We start from the raw sequence: 23,030 nt of genomic DNA on the forward strand, positions 1-23,030 counted from the left end.
TTTTTTCAGGAATGCGTAGGTTAGCGCAAGTACACCCTCCAAGCGAAGTTTAGTGTGCGCCTCTCATGGAAGAATCTCGGCAGCCAGCATGGCATATCCTCGATAGGAGACAGACGACTCGCGTGTTGAACTTTTACCGGAATCTGACACACGAGCTTACGTGTAAAACCGAAACGATAGAACAAATGCCATAAAGATAATCTTTTCTATTAACCATCAACATAAAAATAAAGCAATCACGCTCCACTCCCAGCCAAAGTTTCAAATAACAACGTCAACTAGAAAACAGAAACATCTCCGGCGTATATACCGGTGCCGGCGGGAAGTGACGTCAGAGGAAGAGGGCGGGTAGTGAGTAATGACTGGTGTAAAGATTCAGGGGAGAGAGTGACCTGGTGCGCATTTTCAAAGTTGCGTTGTAGTGGAAATATGACGACGTTAAAGGTTGACTGTAGCAGACGAGAAAAGGGTAATTATAAGGGAATTTCTTTTTCTTCTTTTTTTAAGATGTTGATTTGATTTCGATTCCTTGCGCCCGAGGAATGGATGGTACGGTTTCGCAAATACTAGGGTTTCCAGATGAGCTAAGTGTTGGATTGGGGTATATCGGAATCGAGAATTATGGAATGTTTCAGGAATTTGATGCAGTCTTTGAAGAGTTGAGGTTTGAGCGGAATTCTTCCGGTGATATAAGAATTCAATTTTTGTTTTTTCTTTAAAGGTTTGGCAATTGAATTCCTCTTTCCATGCTGGATTACTACTGTTATGCTTTCTGGTTGAAGTGATCTCTATTTTATATTTTCTTGTTTGAGAAAAAGAACCTTTGCGATTTAATCACTCACTAAGAGTTCCTTTTGGCTTACTTATAAGTTGTTTTCTCTGAATTTCTGTTTTTTAATGCCTTCTTGCTATGAACTTGGTTAATTGGTTAGAGTTGTGTGGTCTAATTGAAAGAAGAAAACGGGATTTTTTATTATCTATTTATTTCTTCTTCTTTTTCTTTGAGTGCTGTTTTAACAACATATTCCAGTTCGTTTCAGTAATTCCCTTGCTCTGTATTTGGGTGAAAATAAAAAGGCTAGTTGGTGCTTCTGAATTGGCTGAATGAAGTTGAGTACTCCTAGAATTGCACGGTTCCTACAAGCTTGGATTCTATTGGTAGCTTAACTTTGATGGCATCAGAATTAAGTCTTCTTATAGTAGGTTGTCTTCATGATATATACAGCAAAATATGTTTTAAACACTTGCTGAACTTTATTGGATGTGAGCTGGAGAAATTAGAGGGCCTTGGAGACATTGATAAGGATTTGAGAATGTGATTGTGTTTAGTGAGTATTCTGTTCCACCTGAACGTCTGTACTTTCTTTTCTACAATATCTCTTAACCTAGTGAGGTGGATCAGGTTCCCTTTGGTTGTCCAGGAGCAACTTTGAAGCTTCAAACCTTGTGATTTATAGAACACAAAGGATGTAGTTATATTTTGGACTTTCATTATTTGATGTCCATATATTAGCTATTGAAAACTATCCTCTTCTCATCTGTCTTTGACATAACCATAATCATCTACCTCCCTGGCATATCTTACCATAAAGTTGTTGCCTTTAGGATTATGCCCTATGTTGGCTATTAAGATATTGAGATTTATTGCTTGGAACCTGATCTGGAAGTTTTTTCTAGGAAGAATAATAAGACCTGGAAGCAATTAAAGTCCAAACCATGGTATATCAAGTTTGCTCAGATCAATGGTAATTCTGTCCAACAACTCAAGTGAAGCAATACTTTTCAGAGTTTTGAAATCCCTTAAAATCCTTCTCAGACCCAGATCCCATCTACACTAATTATCCAAATTTCCAATTAAACGCAAAGTAGAGAAGGATGCCTGTAATGGTAAGGCTTGGTAGTACAGGTTTTAAGTTCCAAGGGGAGAATCTGTTCACTTGGTTTCATTTGTATGGAATATATCATATACAGGCAAAGCCTAGATAATAGAGATTTGTGTCAGGTTTAGCAGAAAACATAAGTACCAACCTTCACTCTTTAGCCAATCCAATATGAGTACCAATCCTCAGTCTTTTGTGCAATTCTAGGGACATGCTGCAAGTTGAAATTGAGGCTGAGTTCAGGTATTATGTACAAGCAAAGGGAGCTCCAATTGCAGAATTCTGTGGTTCTCTTAGGGCATTTTTGTTTTTTATGATGTAGCAGATGTTTTTGTTTTGAAAAGAAAAACCACTCATATTGGTGAAAACCTGCCTTAATTTCTCTGCTTTTCACTTTAAGCAAGTGATGTAGGACAGGTTAGGGGTCCTACAAATGTCAAATCTGGTGATGGGCTTTGTGAGGTGAAAGAGGGAGTTTAGGTGATTAATGAAGAAGAAGATGGATGGAAAAGCAAGTAGACAACTTGCTGTCCACCAAAAATAGCAAGAAATTACAAAGAGAGAGAAGAATTACTTCTAAGTAAACAGCAAAGAGATAGATCACTTTGAAGAGAGAGAAAGTAGACTTAGATGATCTGGTCACATGCATAGAAGACCACCCACAACACAAGTAAGAAAAAAAGGTCAGTTAAAGTTGAAGGGACTACAAGGGCTAGGGGCAGACCAAAAAAACATGGGTCGAAGTAGTAAGGAATGAGTTAAGTGCTCATAACAACGGATATGGTATTAAACAGAATGGAACGGTGAAACAGGATTCATGTAGCCAACCCATATTAGTTGGGATAAGGCTTAGATAATGATAGCAGTGATGATTCATCAAATAAACTCTTCTAAAATTGCAATTACAGTGACTCTGTTTGTAGGCTTAACTTATTAACTCGGATGTCCTGTTACAGACTCCAATTTGGACTTGGAAATTGGCCAAAATCAAATATTAATTGCTTTATAACTAAGACAAATCCACAAGTAACCTATAATGACACTTAAATAAGGACTCTAACTCTAATAACACTATTGTAATTCTACTAAAACTAATTTAATGTAACAACACCAGAAATTATAAAAAATAGTAAGTGTCTTTACTAAAAATAGTAATTATGGGAATTACTATAAACAGTAAGTTCGAATGTTACCATAAATAGTAAGTTTGAAATAACAATAAATTTATGGAAAAATTAAAATCCTATTCTTGATACACCTATAAGTAGAAAATAAAGAAACTCAAGCAATACCGATATCCTATCACAAAAAAAAAATCTAAAATGGGTGTAGGATTGGAAAATTGACTTATCTCCCAATGGTTTCTTTGCTTGCTTCCATATCTGCATCAGAAAGTTTCCTCTTATCAAAATGAGTCTAAATTTTCTTCCTGGTCATGGCAACAAATCTCAAGCTCAGCTGGAGTTGTTGCATGCTTGGAGCTACATGCAAGTAGAGACCCACAGATGTGGTATCAACGTATTGAAGGGATTTATTGCAACCAGAGGTTTGGTTTTCAATGCCTTGCAACCAAAAGTATTAAATTTATACCCCACCTAAATTCTATCCAAAGATATCAAAGTTTTAACCCAGCTAAACTCTATTAGAAAATGTCATTGGATGTTTCTCTACTTAATCATGGCTGATGGTTTGGTCAGCAGATTGTAGCCTTTAAAAATTAGTTAGGATTGTTGTTTACACGGGCAGATTTGTCACACCCAATTTCTTAGTTTTTAGATTGACTCCTTTTTCATATTTTTTTTTCTATATTATTCCTTCAGGTTATCTCTCAATGCATCCACAAAAAAAGATATGGCCTTAGGGTGGAAGAGTCGGAAGGAAGTACAGGATTTTTGTTCTGCTAACTTCACCACCTTTGGAATTTCTTCTATATTTAGAACATTAATTGTTCAGCACCCTTCCTGAATTTTTCATCGTTGCATATTGAAATACTGGGGATCAATAATTTCTTTGCAAAATTTTCTTTCTACAGTCCAAAGAATATGAGCTCTCCATCAACTCAGTTTGCCACCTCAAGAAGGATGGGTATCTATGAGCCAGTCCACCAAATTAGTATGTGGGCAGAACCATTTAGAGGTAATAGCAGTCCAAACACAGCTGTGTCCACAATACAGGGGGATGCAAAGCTGGACAAGGTACAAACTACCGAAACTTACACTTATCTTGGTACTGTTGGGGCTATATTATTTTGATTACCTATCTGTATCTTATGTATCTAATTTAATGTCTGTAGTCTGAAGATACTTCCCAAGGAACAATAGGACCTTTAGAAAATCATGATCAAGAAGCAAATAAACCTTCAGACAAGGTAAAGAGACTGTGTTACAGTCTAGGTCTCACTTTGTCCAATACTTCATTTGATTGTTTATTCTTATTCAACTTTTAATTTCCTAATTGTTTTTGTGGATCCATCATATCATGTCATATGTGCTTGCTTATTATTCTCACGAGAAACTTTTAATCCATCCACTTGTTTGGTTGTCTTTTGGTCCTGAACTGTGGTTTTCATATTTTGTTCAAGACTATTTTCCTGCAGATATAATATTACAGAATTCTCATCTGTTTTTCTAGTCATGTTCAATATTGTTAGCTCATCAAAAAAATATTGACAGGGATCTTTTTGGCTGTTTCTATTGTAAGCATGGATCCTTCTCAACATTTGACTATTCTGGTTACAAACTTAAGCTGTGGAGTATTATTTGATACAAAATTTTCCTTTTCTGTCTACTGGAACTGACTTTTATTAATTTCACAAGTATCGTTTCTTATTCTCTTAGACTCCTTGGATTGTTGGGAAAATATATTTAACTAATCTAATTTAAAGAGAGTAGAAGTTTCTTTAGCAGTTGTGAATTTGTGACAAGGCATTTTAAATGAATTGTTTAATGTGGACAAATTTGTATTTGTATACATACAAGAAGTGTTTGCATTAAAGAAATGGGTTTCCATGGTAAGTTCTGTTTGATGGAACTAGACAACCCACAAATATTACATGTAGAAGCTTTAGATGGCACCACAAAATGGCTCAAGGTTCTCACTACTAAGGAAGAGTTCATAATGGAACAGGCAAATTTGTTTATTTAGACATCAACTTGACTCAAAATTGGAGATGGTTTCAAGCTCATCGTTTCAATTGTGGCATCAGAAATCTAGTCTAGCTCAATTGAGACTCATTTACTTATCCTTCTTAACTACTACATGATTTTTCTTAAGGTTGTGTTTGGTTGTAGTGCAAATTTATTTGCACTTGTACAAATGCATGGGAGTGCAAATGTAAAAAATGCAAATTCTTGTTTAATTTTGTCTTGGATTTTACTTTATTCTGCTTAATGTCTTAATTTACTTCATTTGTACTGCAATCAAACAAAATAAGCTAAAAATTGAAACAAAAATAGGCCAGAATTTACACTCAAATCATTTGCACTGCCATGATTTTGCATTGGTGCAAATTTATTTGCATTGCAACCAAACACAACCTAATGTTCAAACATTTGAGTTCTGATCTTCTCCCAGCTATTAACCTAAGAAGCTAAGTTATTTTTCTTCTAGTTATGTTTTGCATTTTGAGAACCCTTTCCTTTAAGCTTAGCCAATTTGATCAGCCTTTTAACCCTACTCATTTTCTCTCAAAAATACTCATAGGTTATCTTATATCAAGTTTCATTGTTAATTGGTGATTTATACACTAAATGCCCAATCATGGTCGTTTTGGTTTGTAGAATTCCTACATGACCCAAGCATATCCTACATCAGTCTAGTACAAGTGGTTTATTGATGTTTTTATGGAAAATAAAAGATGAATTTCATTAAAATATGTTAGTGGAATTTGTTTAGTATAATTTCTCACATAACATAATTCACCCAATTAGACTAATAACTGGTTTTTTTTTTTTGTTATTTGGGTAATCCCATTCAGGAAATCACGTAGGTGTTTCCTTAGTTACATCTCTGCTAGGGGTAGAGAAAACCTTTTGATTCTAATTCAGAAGTACAAATGAATATACTAAACTTTGAAAATTCTGGTATATATTCCCTTTTTGTTTGAGAGAAAACCAATATATAAATAAGCAAACTTTTTATACATAACAAGTAAATAGGTATCATGAATAGTCATATTTCATCAATAAGGCTACAAATGGCCTTTAAATTTTGGTTATGTGCATTATTATGGTGTGAGGAACCATAATCAACCAAGTTTCATGACAAGGTTGTAGATGTTTTTCCCCCTCACACATAGGTTAATATGTTGTAAAGAACCATAATCATCCAAGTTTCATGAACAAGCTGTAGATGGTTGTAGGAGTATAAGGAAAGACAAAGGTCTAATGGTGGAAGTTGTAGGAGCACGTAATGAAGAGGTGGAGAAGGAATACTGTAATCCCTACCTTCTTCTTTCTCATCTTCTTCCTTTCCTTTACATCACAATCTTCTTTTCTTTCTCCTTTTGCTTGCCTCTTGTTGCTTTAAATTCTATCAACTGAATAGCTTTAGCCAACAAAATGGCATTAGCCCCTTCTCCTTGTTGGAGAGGAGTTTATATAGAGGAGGGAGGTGGTAAGTAACTCCTCACTCCTTTTTTCTTAGGGTGCCAAGTGTCACCGCACTTAAAATGAGTTAAGGAGGAAAAAGAAAATTCTTCCTAAGGTGACAAGTGTGCCCTCACTTAAAGTGGTTAGAGGAGGGAAAATAATTCTCTCCTCTAGGGTGTGACATGTGTCCCTCCACTTAAAGTGGTTAGAGGAGGGAAAATAACTTTCTCTCTTAGGGTGACATGTGTCCTCCCACTTAAAGTGGTTAGAGGAGGGAAAATAACTATCTTGTTAGAATAGGACAAGTGGCATCTCCTTATAAATGAATGGGACACCTCACAAGAAAATTAATTAATATAGATTTAGTTCTTTTAGGGCTTGTTGTCCCATTAAATGGGCTCTATTGTAGGCCCATTAAATGCTTATTGCATTACAAACAAGCCCAATTAATTTGGGGCCTATTGTTTACTAAATTAGACTACAAGCCCCTTTCTTTACTAAAAAGCTTTAGCCCGCCAATAGGATTGACTGGGCTAAAAAGAAAGCCCTTTTTCTCCTTTTTTTTTTTTTAAAAGCTATGACTAGGAGTACCTTAATAACCTCTCCCAGTCCAGCAAACTTAAGGACTTAACAAAATAAAATAAAGAAGATTACAATAAAAAGTGGGTTCATCCACAAAAACCAACAAGAACAAACTACAAAAGGGGTATTAACAAGTAAATCAAATCCACCCCCAAAGTTGAGCTCAAGAGTCTTCCAAAATTAATAGTACTTGATCTAGCTTGAAGAGTGGCTCTGGAACTTATAGTCAATAGATGATGTAGGACCAATAGCTTTAATACCAAACTGATGGTAGGATGTGCAGTGGAGTTTTAAAAAAAAGTGCTCTATTATCAATTTATTGTGGGGTTAATGGAAAATGGGCTAAGTATGGCTATATTGAAGTCAAAAGTGAAATGTAGGGATTTAAAAAACTAATGTTTAAACAAAGGTATGGATTTAGGATGAACTAATCTAGTAAGAAGGTTAATGAATGGAGTTTAGGAATAAAAGTTCCCGGGATGAAGTATAGAGAAAGAAATGGACCAATTCAGAGGTTTTCTAGAGAGAGACATTAAGAGCTATAAAATAAAAATCTTGAAAATTTACTGGCTTGTGAATGAATTTCCGGTCTATGGTGCAGATTAATCCACTTCTTCAAGTCTTAAACTATTATCATTGAGCTGTATAGCTGCAAGAATAAGGAAATTGGAAATAGAAGAGAAGAGAAGAAATCCCAAAGTCACTCAACAGAGGCCTAGAATCACTTTAGGATTTGGGAATTACTCAATAAATTCATAATTCAAGAAATATCTTCATAATCAAGTAACATTGTTGGCTGCTTGCAACCCATTTGTTAGCTCCACTTTGTCAGCTTCTTGTTGCTTTCTCCGCTGTAGAGAAGATGGGTCGAGTGGCCCATAGGTTGCTTATTCTTTCTTGTTATTTATGTTTCTTTTCTGTAATGGGCCTTATTCTGGGTCCATCCTATCAATATTAAGTTCTGTGTAAATTCTTGCCCAACTAAGGGCCTCCTTGTAATTATTCAAATATTTCTAATAAAACAGTGTTAGGGGGCTGAGAGAGGGAGAGTTCGAAATCCTCTTCTCAGACCCTCATTGCCTAACCCTCAACTCTCTTCTCTTCAGTTTTTTTCATGGTATCAGAGCATACCTGAACTTCAGTATCCTAGGGCTGGAAGCTTGACTCATGTTGCCTGATTCTTGGAGGTCATTGGAAGTGCCCAAGACTTGAATCTCTTGGAGAAGTGGTTCGATGGCTAGGAAGAATCAGAGAAAAGAAAAAGGGGAAGAGGAACAGTTTGGTTTTGTTGAAGCTCAAAACTGTAAGTTGTACTCAGATTTCTGGTTCGAAACTGTAAGTTGTACTCGGATTTCTGGGTTCAGTTTTCTTTCGGTTGTTCTGTATTGCTTTCGACTATGTTTGGACTGTTGAACTGTCCGAAAGCTTTGGTTGTTCTGTACTACCTTCGGCTGCCATTGAATCTGGTTTAACCCAGAAATTTCTGGGCTGTTTTTTCACTCCTTATTGGACTGTCAAACAGCCGAAACATCCCTGTAACAAGGCTGTGGATTGTTGCTTATATCTGGCTGTTTTTGGGGGGCTGTACGAACTATTCTTGAGGCCTTTTTTTCTCTTGACAGTGGGGTTGTCTCTATTGCCCACACTGTGTTTGTAAAAAGGGTACTTCGGCTGAGTGCCAAGTGGTATTTACTTTGAAGTCTAGATTTGAAAAGGGTACTTCGGCTGAGTATCTAGAAGTTTCTGTTTTACTTCTTGAAGGCTGAACTCAGTGTATTGCCTTCTTGTGGTCGGCTGAACTCTGTTCTTGCTTGTCCTTATTCAGTATACTTGTAGAAGTCATCTGAAATCATATTTAGAGTGTTTACATGATGTACTCCTCAGAGTTTGAAAACAAAAGTGGTGCTGAATATGGACTGGTTCAGGGGACTCCAAGTGACTCCTTATTGACTGTGACCACAGCTAAACTAGATGGAACTAATTATCTGGCATGGTCACAATCAGTAAAGATTGATGTATGTAGTAGAGGAAAATGGGGGTTCATTTCCGGGAGTAAGAAGGCTCCCCTAGAAGATGATCCATCCTACGAGAAGTGGATGCAAGAAAATTACACTGTCATTGGGTGGCTTGTGAACTCAATGCAGCCACAAATCAGTCAACACTACCTATGGATGAATTCAGCAAAGGAAATTTGGGACAGTGTTGCAGAAACCTATTCCCAAAAACTCAATGTGGCCCGGGCATATAAATTGAGAAGTGATGTAAAGAATTTAAGGCAAGGAGAGAAACCTCTTGCTGTATATTTCTCAACCCTTAAGTCCCTATGGCAAGAGATTGACCTAATAGAAGCTGTAACTTGGGACACCACCAATGATGCAGAGACCTACAGAAAATTGGTTGAAAGGAACAGGGTTTTTGAGTTCTTAACTGGACTAAACCCAGAATATGATATCACAAAACAGAATATTCTTTCCAAGGAGTGTGTCTCTTTGTCACAAGCTTATGCATTGGTGAGTAGTGAAGAGAGCAGAAGGGCTGTTCAGGTTCAAGGGGCTGATATTAATGATCACTTTGCCAATATGGGGATTAAACCTAAAGGTAATGCTGGAACTTCTAGTGGCACAGGAAAGAAAGAAGTTATATGTGAGTATTGCAAGAAGCCGAAGCACACCAAAGACAAGTGTTGGAAGTTACATCCTAATCTTGTTCCCATTCGGTTTCAGAAAAAACATGATAGTAAAAGATCAGGAAGTGCAAATGTAGCTGCTGGGCCAGATAGTGAAGAGATGTCTGCTTCTGCACAGTTGGCAGCCATGAGAGCAGAATATGAAAAGTTTGGGAAGATGATCAGTTAGCTGAGTGATGTGACCTCTCCTTCCAACCCTTCAGGAAATTCTACTGCTTCAGCATTTGCTCATTCAGGTATAAGGGCTTCTGCCAATCATGCTACATCTTCAGGTAATCTCAAGATTCCTTGGATTATTGACTCAGGTGCTTCTGACCATATGACCAATCTGTCTACCTTGTTTGTTTCATATGACTTACTTCCTGGACGTGATAAAATCACTTTAGTTGATGGTTCACTTGCCCCTAACTTTGGTAAGGGAACCATCAAGGCTACGAATTCCTTGTACCTACCTTCTGCCCTTCATGTACCTAAACTAAATACAAATCTGTTGTCTGTGAGTAGTTTAACCAAGTCACTAACTGTTGTGTAACTTTTTTTCCTTCCTACTATGTTTTTCAGGATCTGGAGTCTCAGAAGGTGATTGGGAGTGGCCATGAGGTGAACGGAATATACCTGCTTGATACTTCGGGACAATGCACTGATCATCTTGGGAATGTTGCTCTTGGATGTGTCTCTTCAGAGTCTGTTAGTCGGATTATGTTGTGTCATTATCGTTTTGGTCATCTGTCTTTTTCTGCCTTGAGTCATCTATTCCCTGAACTGTTTAAGGGAATTAGTTTGTCCAGTCTACATTGTGAGTCTTGTGAATTGTCAAAGCATTGTAGAAGCAATTATCCTTTGAGCAATAAAAGATCTTCTGTTCCTTTTAATATTGTGCATTCTGATGTGTGGGGACCTTACCACTTACCCTCCATGTGTGGCTACAAATATTTTATCCTGTTTATTGATGACTTTTCACGGTTCACTTGGATATTCCTGATGAAATCCCGTGATGAAGTTCCAAGACTTGTAAAACAATTCCATGAATTTGTTCTAACCCAATTTGATACCAGGATTAAGATCTTCAGATCGGACAATGCAAAAGAATACTTTGAGAAAATCTATCCTGTTATCTTTCTGACATGGGGGTTATTCATCAAAGCTCATGTGCTAGGACCCTAGAACAGAATGGGGTTGCTGAGAGGAAAAACAAGCATATTGTTGAGGTTGCAAGAAGTATTTTATTTGCCTCACATGTTCCTACCAAGTTTTGGGGTGATGCTATACTTACTGCTACCTACCTTATAAACCGCATGCCATCCAGGGTTTTGGGGTTTAAGTCTCCCTTCACTCTTCTTCATCCGGACAAGGATCTTTTTCTTGTTCCTATTCGTGTCTTTGGCTGCACCTGTTATGTACATGTTCCAAGTGTCCAAAGGCATAAATTTGAACCCAAAGCTCAAAAGTGTATCTTCCTTGGTTATCCCCCACATAAAAGGGTTATTGTTGTTTTGATCCAAAGTCTGGCAATCGGTATGTCTCAATGGATGTCACCTTTGATGAGCTTTCCCCCTTTTATGGTTCCTCTCCAGAAGGACATTGTTCACAGGGGGAGAATTTGACACAGGTGTTTGCTCTTCCTCTTCCTGTCCCTGTTAAGTCTCTTGATGTGTCTGCCTTTCCTTCAAATGAATCAAGGGTGGATTAGTCGCTCCATTCTCCTTGTCCCAGTTCTCTACTTCCTCGTCCTATCCTCAATCCCAAGTGTATCACAAGCAAAGATCCAGAAATGTGCAGGTTGTTTCTCCTACAACACATGAGCCTCATACACTTCCAGTCACAGAAGAGACAACAAATACTATTTCAGCACCTTTGGATTCATCCTTTCCTGACCTTGATATTCCCATTGCTGTTAGAAAAGGAAAACGGAAGTGCACTGCACACTGCATTTCCAAGCACATTTCTTACAGTTTGCTTTCACCTTCATACTTTGCTTATCTCTCTTCTGTTGCTTCTCATCCTATTCCCAGGTCTATGTCAGAAGCTCTTAAGCTTCCAAAATGGAGGGATGCTATGAGATCTGAAATCGATGCCCTACACAAGAATGACACATGGGAAGTGGTGGATTTGCCTGAAGGGAAGGATCCTGTTGGTTGCAAGTGGGTCTTTACTATCAAATACAGAGCTGATGGCACCATTGAAAGGTACAAGGCCAGGCTGGTTGCAAAAGGCTATACACAGACGTATGGGATTGATTATTTAGAGACTTTTGCCCCTGTTGCCAAGATGACATCTGTGAGGGTTCTTCTATCTTTAGCTGTTCACTTTGACTGGCCCCTTTATCAATTGGATGTGAAGAATGCATTTCTGAATGGTGAGTTACATGAGGAGGTTTACATTGTCTCTTCCTCCAGGGATGTATGAAACTGATATGAAAGGGAAGGTATGCAGGCTGAAAAAATCTCTTTATGGACTAAAACAGTCCCCTAGAGCATGGTTTGAGAGATTTAGAACAACACTTGTTAACTTTGGTTATGTGCAGACACAATCCGATCATACTCTTTGTGAAGAGGAGTGGACCTCTGGCAGTATACCTCATTGTGTATGTAGATGATATTGTAGTGACTGGTAATGATGTCTCAAGAATTCATGATCTAAAATCTTTTCTACATACAGAGTTTGAGATTAAAGATTTGGGGGGATTGAGATACTTTCTTGGCATAGAAGTGGCTCGATCCAAGGACGGGATTCTTATCTCCCAAAGGAAGTATGTTCTTGACTTACTCTCTGAAACTGAAAAGATGGGTGCTAGACCAATTGCTACTTCTATTGATATGAGTTATAAACTCTCAGCCTCAGAAGGGACATTGTTAGAAGACAAAGGAATCTTTCAGAGACTTCTTGGGAAACTTTTGTACCTATGCATGACTCGGCCAGATATTGCATATGCAGTCAGTTGCATTAGCCAATTCATGCATGCTTTCCGAGGCACTCATATGGCAGCTGTAGAGAGAATCCTATGTTATTTGAAGGGCTCCCCAGGAAAGGGTATTCTGTTTGCCAAGCATGGTCATATGAAACTTGAAGCCTACACCGATGCTGACTGGGCCGGGAACATTGATGACAGAAGATCTACCTCTGGGTATTGCACCTTGGTAGCTGGTAATGTTGTTTCTTGGAGAAGCAAGAAACAATCGGTTGTTGCTCGGTCTTCTGCTGAAGCAGAATACAGGGCCATGGCACATGGGATTTCTGAATTATTATGGCTAAAATCTTTGATGGAAGAACTTGAAGTTGAATATGACAAGCCAATGATGTTGTACTGTGATAATCAGGCTGCCATCAACATTGCTCACAACCCAGTGCAACATGATAGAACCAAGCATATTGAAGTTGATTGACACTTCATTAGGGAAAGGATCTCTTCGGGTGAAGTGTGTCTTCCTTTCATCACATCTGAAGGACAGTTGGCAGATTTTCTCACCAAAGGCATTCCCAAGGCAAAACTTTAGCATGATACCAACAAGCTTGGCATGATTGACATCTATGCTCAGCTTGAGGGGGAGTGTAGAGAAGATGGGCCGAATGGCCCATAGGTTGCTTATTCTTTCTTGTTATTTATGTTTCTTTTCTGTAATGGGCCTTATTCTGGGTCCATCCTGTCAATATTAAGTTCTGTGTAAATTCTTGCCCAACTAAGGGCCTCCTTGTAATTATTCAAATATTTCTAATAAAACAGTGTTAGGGGGCTGAGAGAGGGAGAGTTCGAAATCCTCTTCTCAGACCCTCATTGCCTAACCCTCAACTCTCTTCTCTTCAGTTTTCTTCATCCGCTTTGGTCAGCTGGTTGTTGGCTACTTGTTGCCTTTTCCACTCTTGTCAGTTTCTTGTCAACTACAAAGGGTTTAAGGTTTACAGTTATAGGGTTTTGGGTTTGGGGTTTGATTTAGGGTTTTAGGGATTGGGGTTAGTGTTTATGATTTAGGTTTTATGGTTAGGGTTTAGGGTTTATGTATTTCCTTTTGAGTTAATATTTCCTTACAATCAAAGAGTTGATGTTTACAGATGCAGAAAATAATCTAAAAAAAATTAAAATAATAGTGCAGAAAGTGAGATGAGAAGAGAGATAAGGAAGAAAAGCACTCCTAATCATGGGACTCAATGTGAGATCCCATTACTTTTTGTATTAACTTCTCATAAGTAAAAACATAATTATAGAATTACCTTAAGTGGTTGGCTGTACAAAGAAATAAAATAAGAGATTAAACTAGTCCCCAGGCTAACAGTGCCAACAACTGTCCTAACTAATAAATGAGACAGCAATAACGGTCCCATAAAAGATAACAAAAAAAAAGATATGATAGTTTGATCTATCAACACAAACAAATCAAATATAGAAATGAATTCACATAAGCATTACTAGGATCATCCAATCCTCATATCTGAACAACTCTGGAGAAAAAAACCAAAGTACCGAATATATTGTTCTAATACGACAGATGTAAAATTGTCCTTCAAATCTGATAATTAAACGTGATCACAGCAATAAAAAGAAAAAGAAAAAGAGGTGATTACAGCAGAAGGAAGAAGAAGATGGAGAAGAAGAAGAGAAAGGAGAAGACAGTTCGATGGTTTCCTTCTCTCTCTCTTAATCTTTTATTAAACTCACTTAACTATGATTAATTACATCTCTGCCCTTAAGTGGGCGGCCAGCACTTAAATAACTTAAAAGAAACACAAAAAAAATTAACAGGCCTCAGGCCCATAATGAAAAAGGCCATTAACACAAAATGTAAACATGATGCTACTTAAAACATAAAAAAGTACTAGGGCCAATTCAGCCCAGTCTCTCTACAATGGCTCTATCACTCTATTAGGTGAACCTTAAGGCTCAAACCCACTTACAATATTCAAAATTACCAAACCAAAAAAGTATAAAATACATAAAACAATCAGAAATCCCCATAATTGACTATTTGGCTTCTCTGTCATAGGATAAACTTTCTATTGATGTTCTGGTTTTTTTCCCTTTTTTTTTGTGTGTGTGTGTGGTGGTGGTGGTGGGGGGGGGTTGGGGTTGGAGGGGTTCTCTTGTATGATACCATTATCAGTTTATTTTGCCAAACTTTATGAGGTTGTGAGACATCATCATAGTCTAAGTATTTCTTCTTCATTACAAAAGAAATAAATGAGAAAAAGAACCATGGTGAATGATGGAAAAAACCCGCATGAAGAGGATTTACAATCCATCCTGTCTTGGTTGCTTAGTTAGCAAAGATGAGCAACCTTAGTCTCAGATCAGGCCCATTATTTATGCAATCTTGTTTTGAGCATCAGGAATCCAGATCAGCTCATGTCCAGCTGAAGTTGAAAGTTCACCAAGTTGTTGGTTTTCTTGCACAGCCACATCCATGTTCAAGACTACTGGAGTGGGCCAGACATGTAAATTTTGGAAATCAAAATTGTAATAAAATGAAGGGGTCGAATAGAAATTTTAGTCATAAGAATCACAACTTTCATGATTCCAGATCCAAGACCACCAAAGGCAGGCATGGAGGACAACCACAGCATCAATAGAGAAATGACATTGAAAGGGGGAAAGAAAACTGTATATTGTTTTCCCCAGCACCAGAGTTGAGTTGTAGTGTTTCTGGGTTGAGTCTTCAGTTAATAAAAGTTGCAAATGGTGAAACATTGTCATATTCTAACTTGTCAAAAAAACAATCATGTTCTATGATGCCAGAATAGGTCAACAAGGAAATGGTACATGTCAGGTCCCTATAGTAATCGAGGAAGGAAATTCTTAGATGCAGGGACAGCAAGTGTGGTTTAGCCAGATTTTTGGTAGTTTGCAAATATATTTATACTTGAGATTACTCTTACCAGGAACTTTGAAAGTAAGGTGCTTAGCTGTGATAGACACTTTTGGCACTTCTTGTAGCATCTCTTTGATGCTCCAAGTAAAATTTGGCATAAAACCTCAGCAGTTAGTACTCATAAACAAGATCACAAGAAAGGATGCATCCAATAATAAGTCCATACTTAAATATCCTTGTGTGTTTTTAAATTTTTAATTATTTATGTAATCTAACATTATTCATCAACATGTCCCTGTTGCACATGCTGGACACCACTAAGATTGTTGCTTACAACCCCCCCCCTCTATACCCCAGGCAAATCTATGTACCTACTTGATGCTGGTTCTCAGGTCCTTCATTAGCTCTTTGATCTCCCTAAGCATGTATCTGTAACTCCAATTACCAACCTTAGTGCTTCCCAGCTACCCTGTTACAACCTGTGGGTCCCCCTCAATTATGAGGTTTCTGCAGTTCAATAATTTTACTCTCCTAAGGACAATAAAAGCAGCACAAAGCTCTATTTTGGTCGAGTCCCTGACCCCCTCAGTTAAAGTTATTATTGTATTATGCATTAGACTGTTTGCATGTGATTGTGATAATCATCATGTGTTATGACCATTTGGATGTTGAATGCTTGTTTCTACAAAGCTTTAGAAAAATCCACTGTCTAAAATTGATCCAGACAGCTTTTAACTAAAGTTTAGAATGAAGTCATCTCAGATTTTATTGACAATGAACTCATTTAGTTTTCTCTAACAGTCTGAAGTGAGTCCATTTCAGGAAAAGATGGTATAGGTTCAAATGCCATCTGAAACTAACAGTTAATTTGTTCTATTTTTAATATGTCACCAAAAACATGCTATAAATAGTTTGTCTCACAATTTTAAACATCTCCAGGTGAACATTCAGTATTGGTGAGTGTTGGTCCAGATTTGTGGTGGGATATTTCTTTGTTCCTCCAGTATAATATTATTGTTGGTTCCCAGTTCCATTAATGTGCTAATTCATGTACAGGTATTAAGACGACTTGCACAAAATCGTGAGGCTGCCCGTAAAAGCCGTTTACGGAAAAAGGTAGGAAGGCATAAACCCATTATTGTATGTCTGTCTATGGACATTCTTAACGACTTGGTAACTTGATCTAAATTATGTTCAAGGCTTATATTCAACAATTGGAGACAAGTCGTTTGAAGCTGACACAAGTGGAGCAAGAGCTTGAACGAGCTAGACAACAGTTATGGGACTATATTTTTTCCTCTATTGTGTCTATTAATTTTCTAATTAAGAAAGTTATCATTTTTTCCTTGTCTAACAATTTTGATAATGCATTACTGCAGGGAGTATACATAGGTGGTGCATTAGATACTAGTCATCTAGGATTGTCTGGAACTGTTAATTCAGGTTTGTCATTTCTTGTTCTAGTAGTTACCATTTTCAATTTGACCTCCTTACTACCTAAATGTTGCACCAGTAGTAAATATTATATGCGAGTTTTTAATCGGTAGATAAGCTGTGCATTGAGCATGCATAATAACTTGCTATTTTGCACTTCGAAAGTATCTCAACCTGCCAATGAGGGTTGATGACCCAGTAGTTCAGTTGGTTACTTGGTATTCCTCCCTTTAGGAGGTTTAGGTTCAATCCCGTGGAAGGGAAGGCTCACTGTGTAGTGAATGCCAGTGGGGCCACACATGTACTCTGCCACCACTAATCCAGTAACTTGCTAACTGGGTTTAGTATATAGCACCCCTCCCCTATTAGGGGCAAAGCTGCATCACATGTACAGAAAATGAAAAGAACTTGTCAATGGGGAAGTCCATGTAATGAACTATCCATTGCCAAAATTCAGCTCTAACAAACCATTTGTCCTTTTATTATTTTCATTTTGATAGTCTGGGGGGAGGGGGGGAGATTCTACTTAAGCTAAAGAGTTTCTGGATATTTATTTGAATATTATATGGTTAAAATTCATCATGTTGATTTGGTGTAAGATGCCTTTTAGGTTGGACTGGTTTACTGGGCATTCCCTATTTCTCTTAACATGCAACATGTGGCAAATTATGGGGCCTAAACTGCATCTTGAGTCCTGTGGCAGGATGCTCCCATTTTTCTTTTATTATTTCATTTGGGTTTTCATTCACTTCATTGTACTTCTAGTCATATTCCTAAGATTGATCTTGGGAATCTTGTAGGCATTGCTACATTTGAAATGGAGTATGGACACTGGGTTGAAGAACAGAATAGACAGAATCATGAACTAAGAACTGCTTTGCAAGCTCATGTATCTGATATAGAGCTTCGCATACTTGTAGATAGTGGCATAAACCACTATTGTGATCTGTTCCGCATGAAAGGAGCTGCTGCAAAGGCTGATGTCTTCTATTTAATGTCTGGCATGTGGAAAACCTCAGCTGAGCGTTTTTTCCTGTGGATTGGAGGATTTCGTCCATCAGAGCTTCTAAAGGTGATGAACAGTTCAGTTGAAGCTATCAGTTGTGAATCTCCTAGGAGCCATTTGATAACAGTTGAAGAGGCTGAACTGAATAACTTATTGCTTTTTCTTTTAGTGGATAAAATAATTAAAAATACAATATTTGAGGGTATAGTAATCAATCTAACTTAAGTTTCATTCAATTATTAAGGAGTTTGCAACCTCCTTAATAACTTATTCATTAAAAGACAAAACAACAAGTCCTTTGCGTTCATCCACTTCATCTGTTATCAAACGGCTCCTTGATGTTTAATTCTTATTCTTTATGCACAAGTTGTTTGTACAGCCCATAATGGTCGATCGTCAATGTACTCTGGATAAAAAACTACTCTATATTTATTAATCCCCTTCGTCCTATTACTTTCTTTTTTGCATTAATGGTTATAGTATATACCTACTAGAAGAATGCTATTTTTCTGTAGCTACTTTTTTAATCTCTAAGGTGGTTCCAATTTTTTCTCAATATTTTCTCCATTCTCTTTTCCACAAGAAGCAGAACTTTTATTTAGGAATTTTTCCATGTTATCAGAATATTTCTGCTGCACCTGACCTATAGTTGCATTCTAGAGTCATTATTTATGGACAAGAAATAACCATCTTGTGCAAATATAAAGCATGAATGGCACTAGTGAAAAGTGCTCTGTACTCCTGGTCTGAACTTTCCTTATTTCCATTCTAGATATCTCCTACATCAATCCGTCTTTTTTCATTTGTTCATATAGTTTCAGTAGATCAAATATGAAGTTTCAGTTGTCTAACCATCATCTGTTTTGTTTTATTTATTCTTATCTAAGATGTATCATTGTAGCCTTAATTTAATCATGCATTTGAAACCCTCACTTGTACCAATCTGTTTTGAACTCTATTTACCTGTTTTTGAACTATTCTTTAGTAATCTTAACAGTACAGTGACATGATGAGATCTTCACCATTGAAAAGTGTAGCTGAAAGATTTGCTTCATGAGGATAGCTTCTCACAAATAGCATCATTAATTTTTCTTCAGATGTGGTCCATCAATTCATGAATATATTATATTAGATCAGCCTCTTTTCTCATATGCATACTAATGAATTCCGTCCTCCATATATGTGGGGATGTTATAGATGGTGAGCTTCTTAGTGATGACACACTACAATAACTTAATCCAAAGAACCACATCAATGATAAATTTCAATAAGGTTACTATGTTGTACTACTCTTGGTTTGGGTTGACTCAGTGAGAAATGATTTAAGCGCCCGTAATTTAATAGTGGATATAGCATTGAACAATGCAGAATGGCAGAATAGGGTTCATGTGTCCAACCCCATATAATTGGAACCAAGGTTCAAATTTTCATCACGTTTTGATCAATACATAGTGTATTGGTGGGTCACTAATACGCCAAATATATAAGCTTTAGTGTTTTGACCTGTTTCAAGGGGTAGAAAAGCCTTAAACGGATCCCTCTGAACAGGTTTTGAAAAAAAATAAAAAATAAAAAAAGGGGGTGTGTGAGGTCGAAACTCCCAATATGCCCCATCCGGCGTATCAGTGTGTATCAATACTTGGAACCTTGATTGGAACAAGGGTTAGTTGAGTTGGTTATTGTATTACTCTTGGTTTGAATGAAATACTTGTAGTTCTTTGTTCTGTTAGTCTGTTAAACACTTCATTTATCATAACATTCTTGTGTCAAGTTTTAGTTGACATACCATGCTTCAAATGTATGAACATTTAGATTCTACTTTTATCCTGCAGAAAACTTTAGTGCTTGTATTCTTGTCTGGGATTTTGGGGTGATTCCATTCATCAAATTCTGAAATTTCTATTCTCTCTCTCTCTCTCTCTTATTTATTTATTTTTTTGGTTTATGCTGGACACAGGTTCTCATGCCCCAACTTGAACCATTATCAGAACAACAACTGCTGGATGTAGGTAACCTGCAACAGTCATCTCAGCAAGCTGAAGATGCTCTTTCACAAGGGATGCTTAAACTGCAGCAAACTCTAGCTGAAACTTTAGCAAGTGATCCAGTGGGTGAAGACAGTTACATGTCACAGATGGCTACGGCAATGGGAAAGTTGGAAGCTCTAGTGAGCTTTGTGAACCAGGTATTAATCACTTTTTCATATCAGGTAGTTCATTTTGCATTTTCTTACCCTGAGTTCACATGATACCTCTACCTACCAGCTTTTTCATACGTTAAATTGCTTGAAATATTTGATCATCCTTTTCATACAGTAGATTATATACGTGAATAAGCATTCAGGTACAGGAAATGAGTATAGCAATAAAGAAATACATCTCTATCTGTTTAAGATTGTTTTCTAAAATAAAGGATCACTTTTACTGTTGAGATGCTCAGCTTGAGGGGGAGTTTTGAGATGTAGGGCTGTAGGAGTTTCTTTTTTTATTGGGCTTCATTTTTTTATGTTTATAATTGGGCTGGTTATATAGTGGGCTGTCTGGGCCTCTTTTCTTATTGCTGCCACCTACTAGGGGAAGAGACATAATTTTATTTGCTTTTATTACCATCTCATATAAAATACAGCAGGACTACAATAAAGCCCATTATTCGACTTCTCTAAGAACATTATTCTTCTCTTCTTTTTCTCCTATTCTCTTCCTTCTATTCTCATTATTTTTTTATGCTTTAAATACACATAAGAATCTCAAGAATTATTGTTGTTTTAATTCTCATCTTGGTATAAGAACATACCTCTTTGTTTTTAAGATCCATACATACTAGGATCAACGGGGTATGCGGGGTTTTGAGTAGCAGATCATTGCTACATGAGATTGCCTGGTTGATAGAGGATTATCCAGAAGATGAGAAGAGGAGGAAGAGAGAAGGGAGTAGAGAAAAAAAGATTTGAGAGCCAAAAAGTTAGGCTAGCGGCGTCATCTTTCAGTATTTATATTAGGGCGACATAAACAAATAAAAGAAAGGGAGAAGTTACAACAGTAGCCCTGTGGTACTAATTTGAGTATACTAACAGACTTTTAACACTCCCCCTCAAGTTGGGACATAGATATCAATCATGCCCAACTTGTCACATAAATCATGATGCCGCAAGTGATGTAACCCCTTTGTGAAGATGTCTACAAGTTGGTCTTCAGAACTGACATAGGGTGTATACACTTCCCCTTTGATAACCTTTTCTCAGATAAAATGTTTGTCGACTTCAATATGTTTAGTTCTATCATGCAGCACTGGATTAGCAACAATGTTTATGGCTGCTTTGTTATCACAATATTAGGTCATAGGTTCATCAACTGCAAATCCCAACTCACTCAACAAGTTTTTTAGCCACATAATTTCAACCATTCCATGAGACATTGCCCTATATTCAGCTTCAACACTAGACCTAGCCACCACATTCTGTTTTATGCAAATTTGCTTCTCCATGTGGCTAGTAGGTTCCCTCCTACAAAAGTACAATAGTCGCTTATAGATTTCCTAACACTTAGGGATCCTGCCCAATCTACATTGATATACACTTCAACCTTCAAATGCTCATGCTTTTGGAACAATAAACCTACATCTGGAAATTTCTTTAAGAGATCTGAGGATTCTTTCAGCTGCTTCAAGTAAGAACACCCATTGCATAAGCAATGTCTGGCTGAGTCATGGATAGATATAGCAATCTTCCTACAAGTCTCTAAAATTGTTTCACGTCCTTGATGAATTCACCTTGACAATCACCTAATTTGTGATTAGGATCAATGGGAGAATCAATAGGTTTCACTCCCAATTTTCCTGTATCTTGGAGTAGACCTAAGACATACTTTCTCTGGGAAATGAAGATACCCTTTGTAAGCGGGTAGCTTCAATTCCAAGGAAATACCTTAAAGGACCTAGATCTTTCACCTCAAACTGAGTAGCAAGAAATCCCTTCAACTTTTGAATTTCATCTTTCTAATCACCAGTGATAATTATATCATCAACATACACTATTAAGGCTGCAATTTTTCATTCCCCTCTTTTCACAAACAATGTGTGATCAAATTGACACTTCTTGTAGCCTTTTTGTTGAACAACTACATGAAACCTGTTGAACTAGGCTCTTGGTGATTGTTTCAGGCTATATAATGACTTTTTTAACCTACACACTTTCTGTTCATCACCTTGAGCCCAGAAACCAGGGGGTTGTACCATGTACATTTTTTCTTCAAGATCACCATTTAGAAATGCATTCTTGATATCTAGTTGATGAAGGTCCCAATCGAGATTAGTGGCTGAAGAGAAAAGGACTCTAATGGAATTTATCTTAGCAACTGGTGCAAAGGTTTCTGCATAATCCACTCCATACACATGTGTAAACCCTTTTGCCACTAAACGAGCTTTATACCGTTCCATTGTGCCATCAACCCTATGTTTTACTGTGAAAACCCATTTACATCCAACCGGTTCCTTCCCCTTTGGAAGATCTACCAATTCCCATGTGCCATTTTAATGCAAAGCATTAATTTCTTCCTTCATAGCATTTGTCCATTTAGGCACCAACAAAGCTTTTGCCACATTCTTAAGAATATGAACACTGTCAATGGAAGAAAGAAAGGCTTGAAAGGAAGGTGAAATGTTCTCATAGGAAACAAAATGGGAAATGGGATGTTTAGTGGTGCAAGACCTAATACCCTTCCGGTGAGTAATAGGAAGGTCAAGGTCTTCGGCAATAGAGGTACCAATAGCAATAGGGTTAGGAACATCAATGGGAACCAAGGTACCTGGTTGGGTAGGATCCACCCCCGGAGAGTTTGATGTCATTGGTGGTACAATTTCTAGGTGCTCCACAGCTCTTGAACATGGCTGGCCTTTGTAACGACGAAAGAAACACAAAAGAGAGAAGAACCAGGGAGAGGAGGGAGCTGAACTGGTTTTCCTCATTCCTACACCCCCCTGAGGAGAAACAAGGAAGAAAGGCTCACTCTCAAAGAAAGAGACATCCATAGAAATGTAATATTTCCGAGAGATTGGATC

At 37.4% G+C, this 23,030-nt stretch overlaps 2 protein-coding genes across 9 annotated transcripts in view; both read left to right on the plus strand.

Moving 5' to 3' along the window:
* The first annotated feature begins 212 nt into the window (after positions 1–212).
* Positions 213–23,030, plus strand: part of LOC104605886 (transcription factor TGA1-like) — a 28,869-nt gene continuing 6,051 nt past the window's right edge. Inside the window, exons 1-9 of one of the 8 annotated variants that reach the window (XM_088892260.1) lie at positions 213–721; positions 3,701–3,761; positions 3,913–4,075; positions 4,174–4,248; positions 16,592–16,651; positions 16,735–16,809; positions 16,912–16,978; positions 17,770–18,041; positions 19,933–20,160. In XM_088892260.1, coding sequence (XP_088748386.1) covers positions 3,923–4,075; positions 4,174–4,248; positions 16,592–16,651; positions 16,735–16,809; positions 16,912–16,978; positions 17,770–18,041; positions 19,933–20,160 — 930 coding nt within the window. In that variant the 5' untranslated portion in view covers positions 213–721; positions 3,701–3,761; positions 3,913–3,922. Of the gene's footprint in view, positions 722–3,432; positions 4,076–4,173; positions 4,249–16,591; positions 16,652–16,734; positions 16,810–16,911; positions 16,979–17,769; positions 18,042–19,932; positions 20,161–23,030 lie in introns of those variants that run through there. The other 7 variants (XM_088892264.1, XM_088892256.1, XM_088892253.1 and 4 more) reach the window with 7 other exon arrangements.
* On the plus strand, positions 8,920–13,923 carry LOC148803690 (uncharacterized). The gene is made up of 2 exons (XM_088892267.1): positions 8,920–10,009; positions 10,299–13,923. The coding sequence occupies exon 1, from the start codon at positions 8,920–8,922 to the stop codon at positions 9,904–9,906; it is 987 nt and encodes a 328-aa protein (XP_088748393.1). The 3' UTR covers positions 9,907–10,009; positions 10,299–13,923.

The sequence above is a fragment of the Nelumbo nucifera genome, chromosome 1 (assembly GCF_055504915.1).
Source record: "Nelumbo nucifera cultivar China Antique chromosome 1, China Antique-T2T, whole genome shotgun sequence".
Taxonomy (NCBI): Eukaryota; Viridiplantae; Streptophyta; class Magnoliopsida; order Proteales; family Nelumbonaceae; genus Nelumbo; species Nelumbo nucifera.

What these genes read in the sequence shown, in the direction of transcription:
- LOC148803690 (XM_088892267.1), top strand. Translation starts at nt 8,920, where the DNA reads ATGATGTACTCCTCAGAGTTTGAAAACAAAAGTGGTGCTGAATATGGA.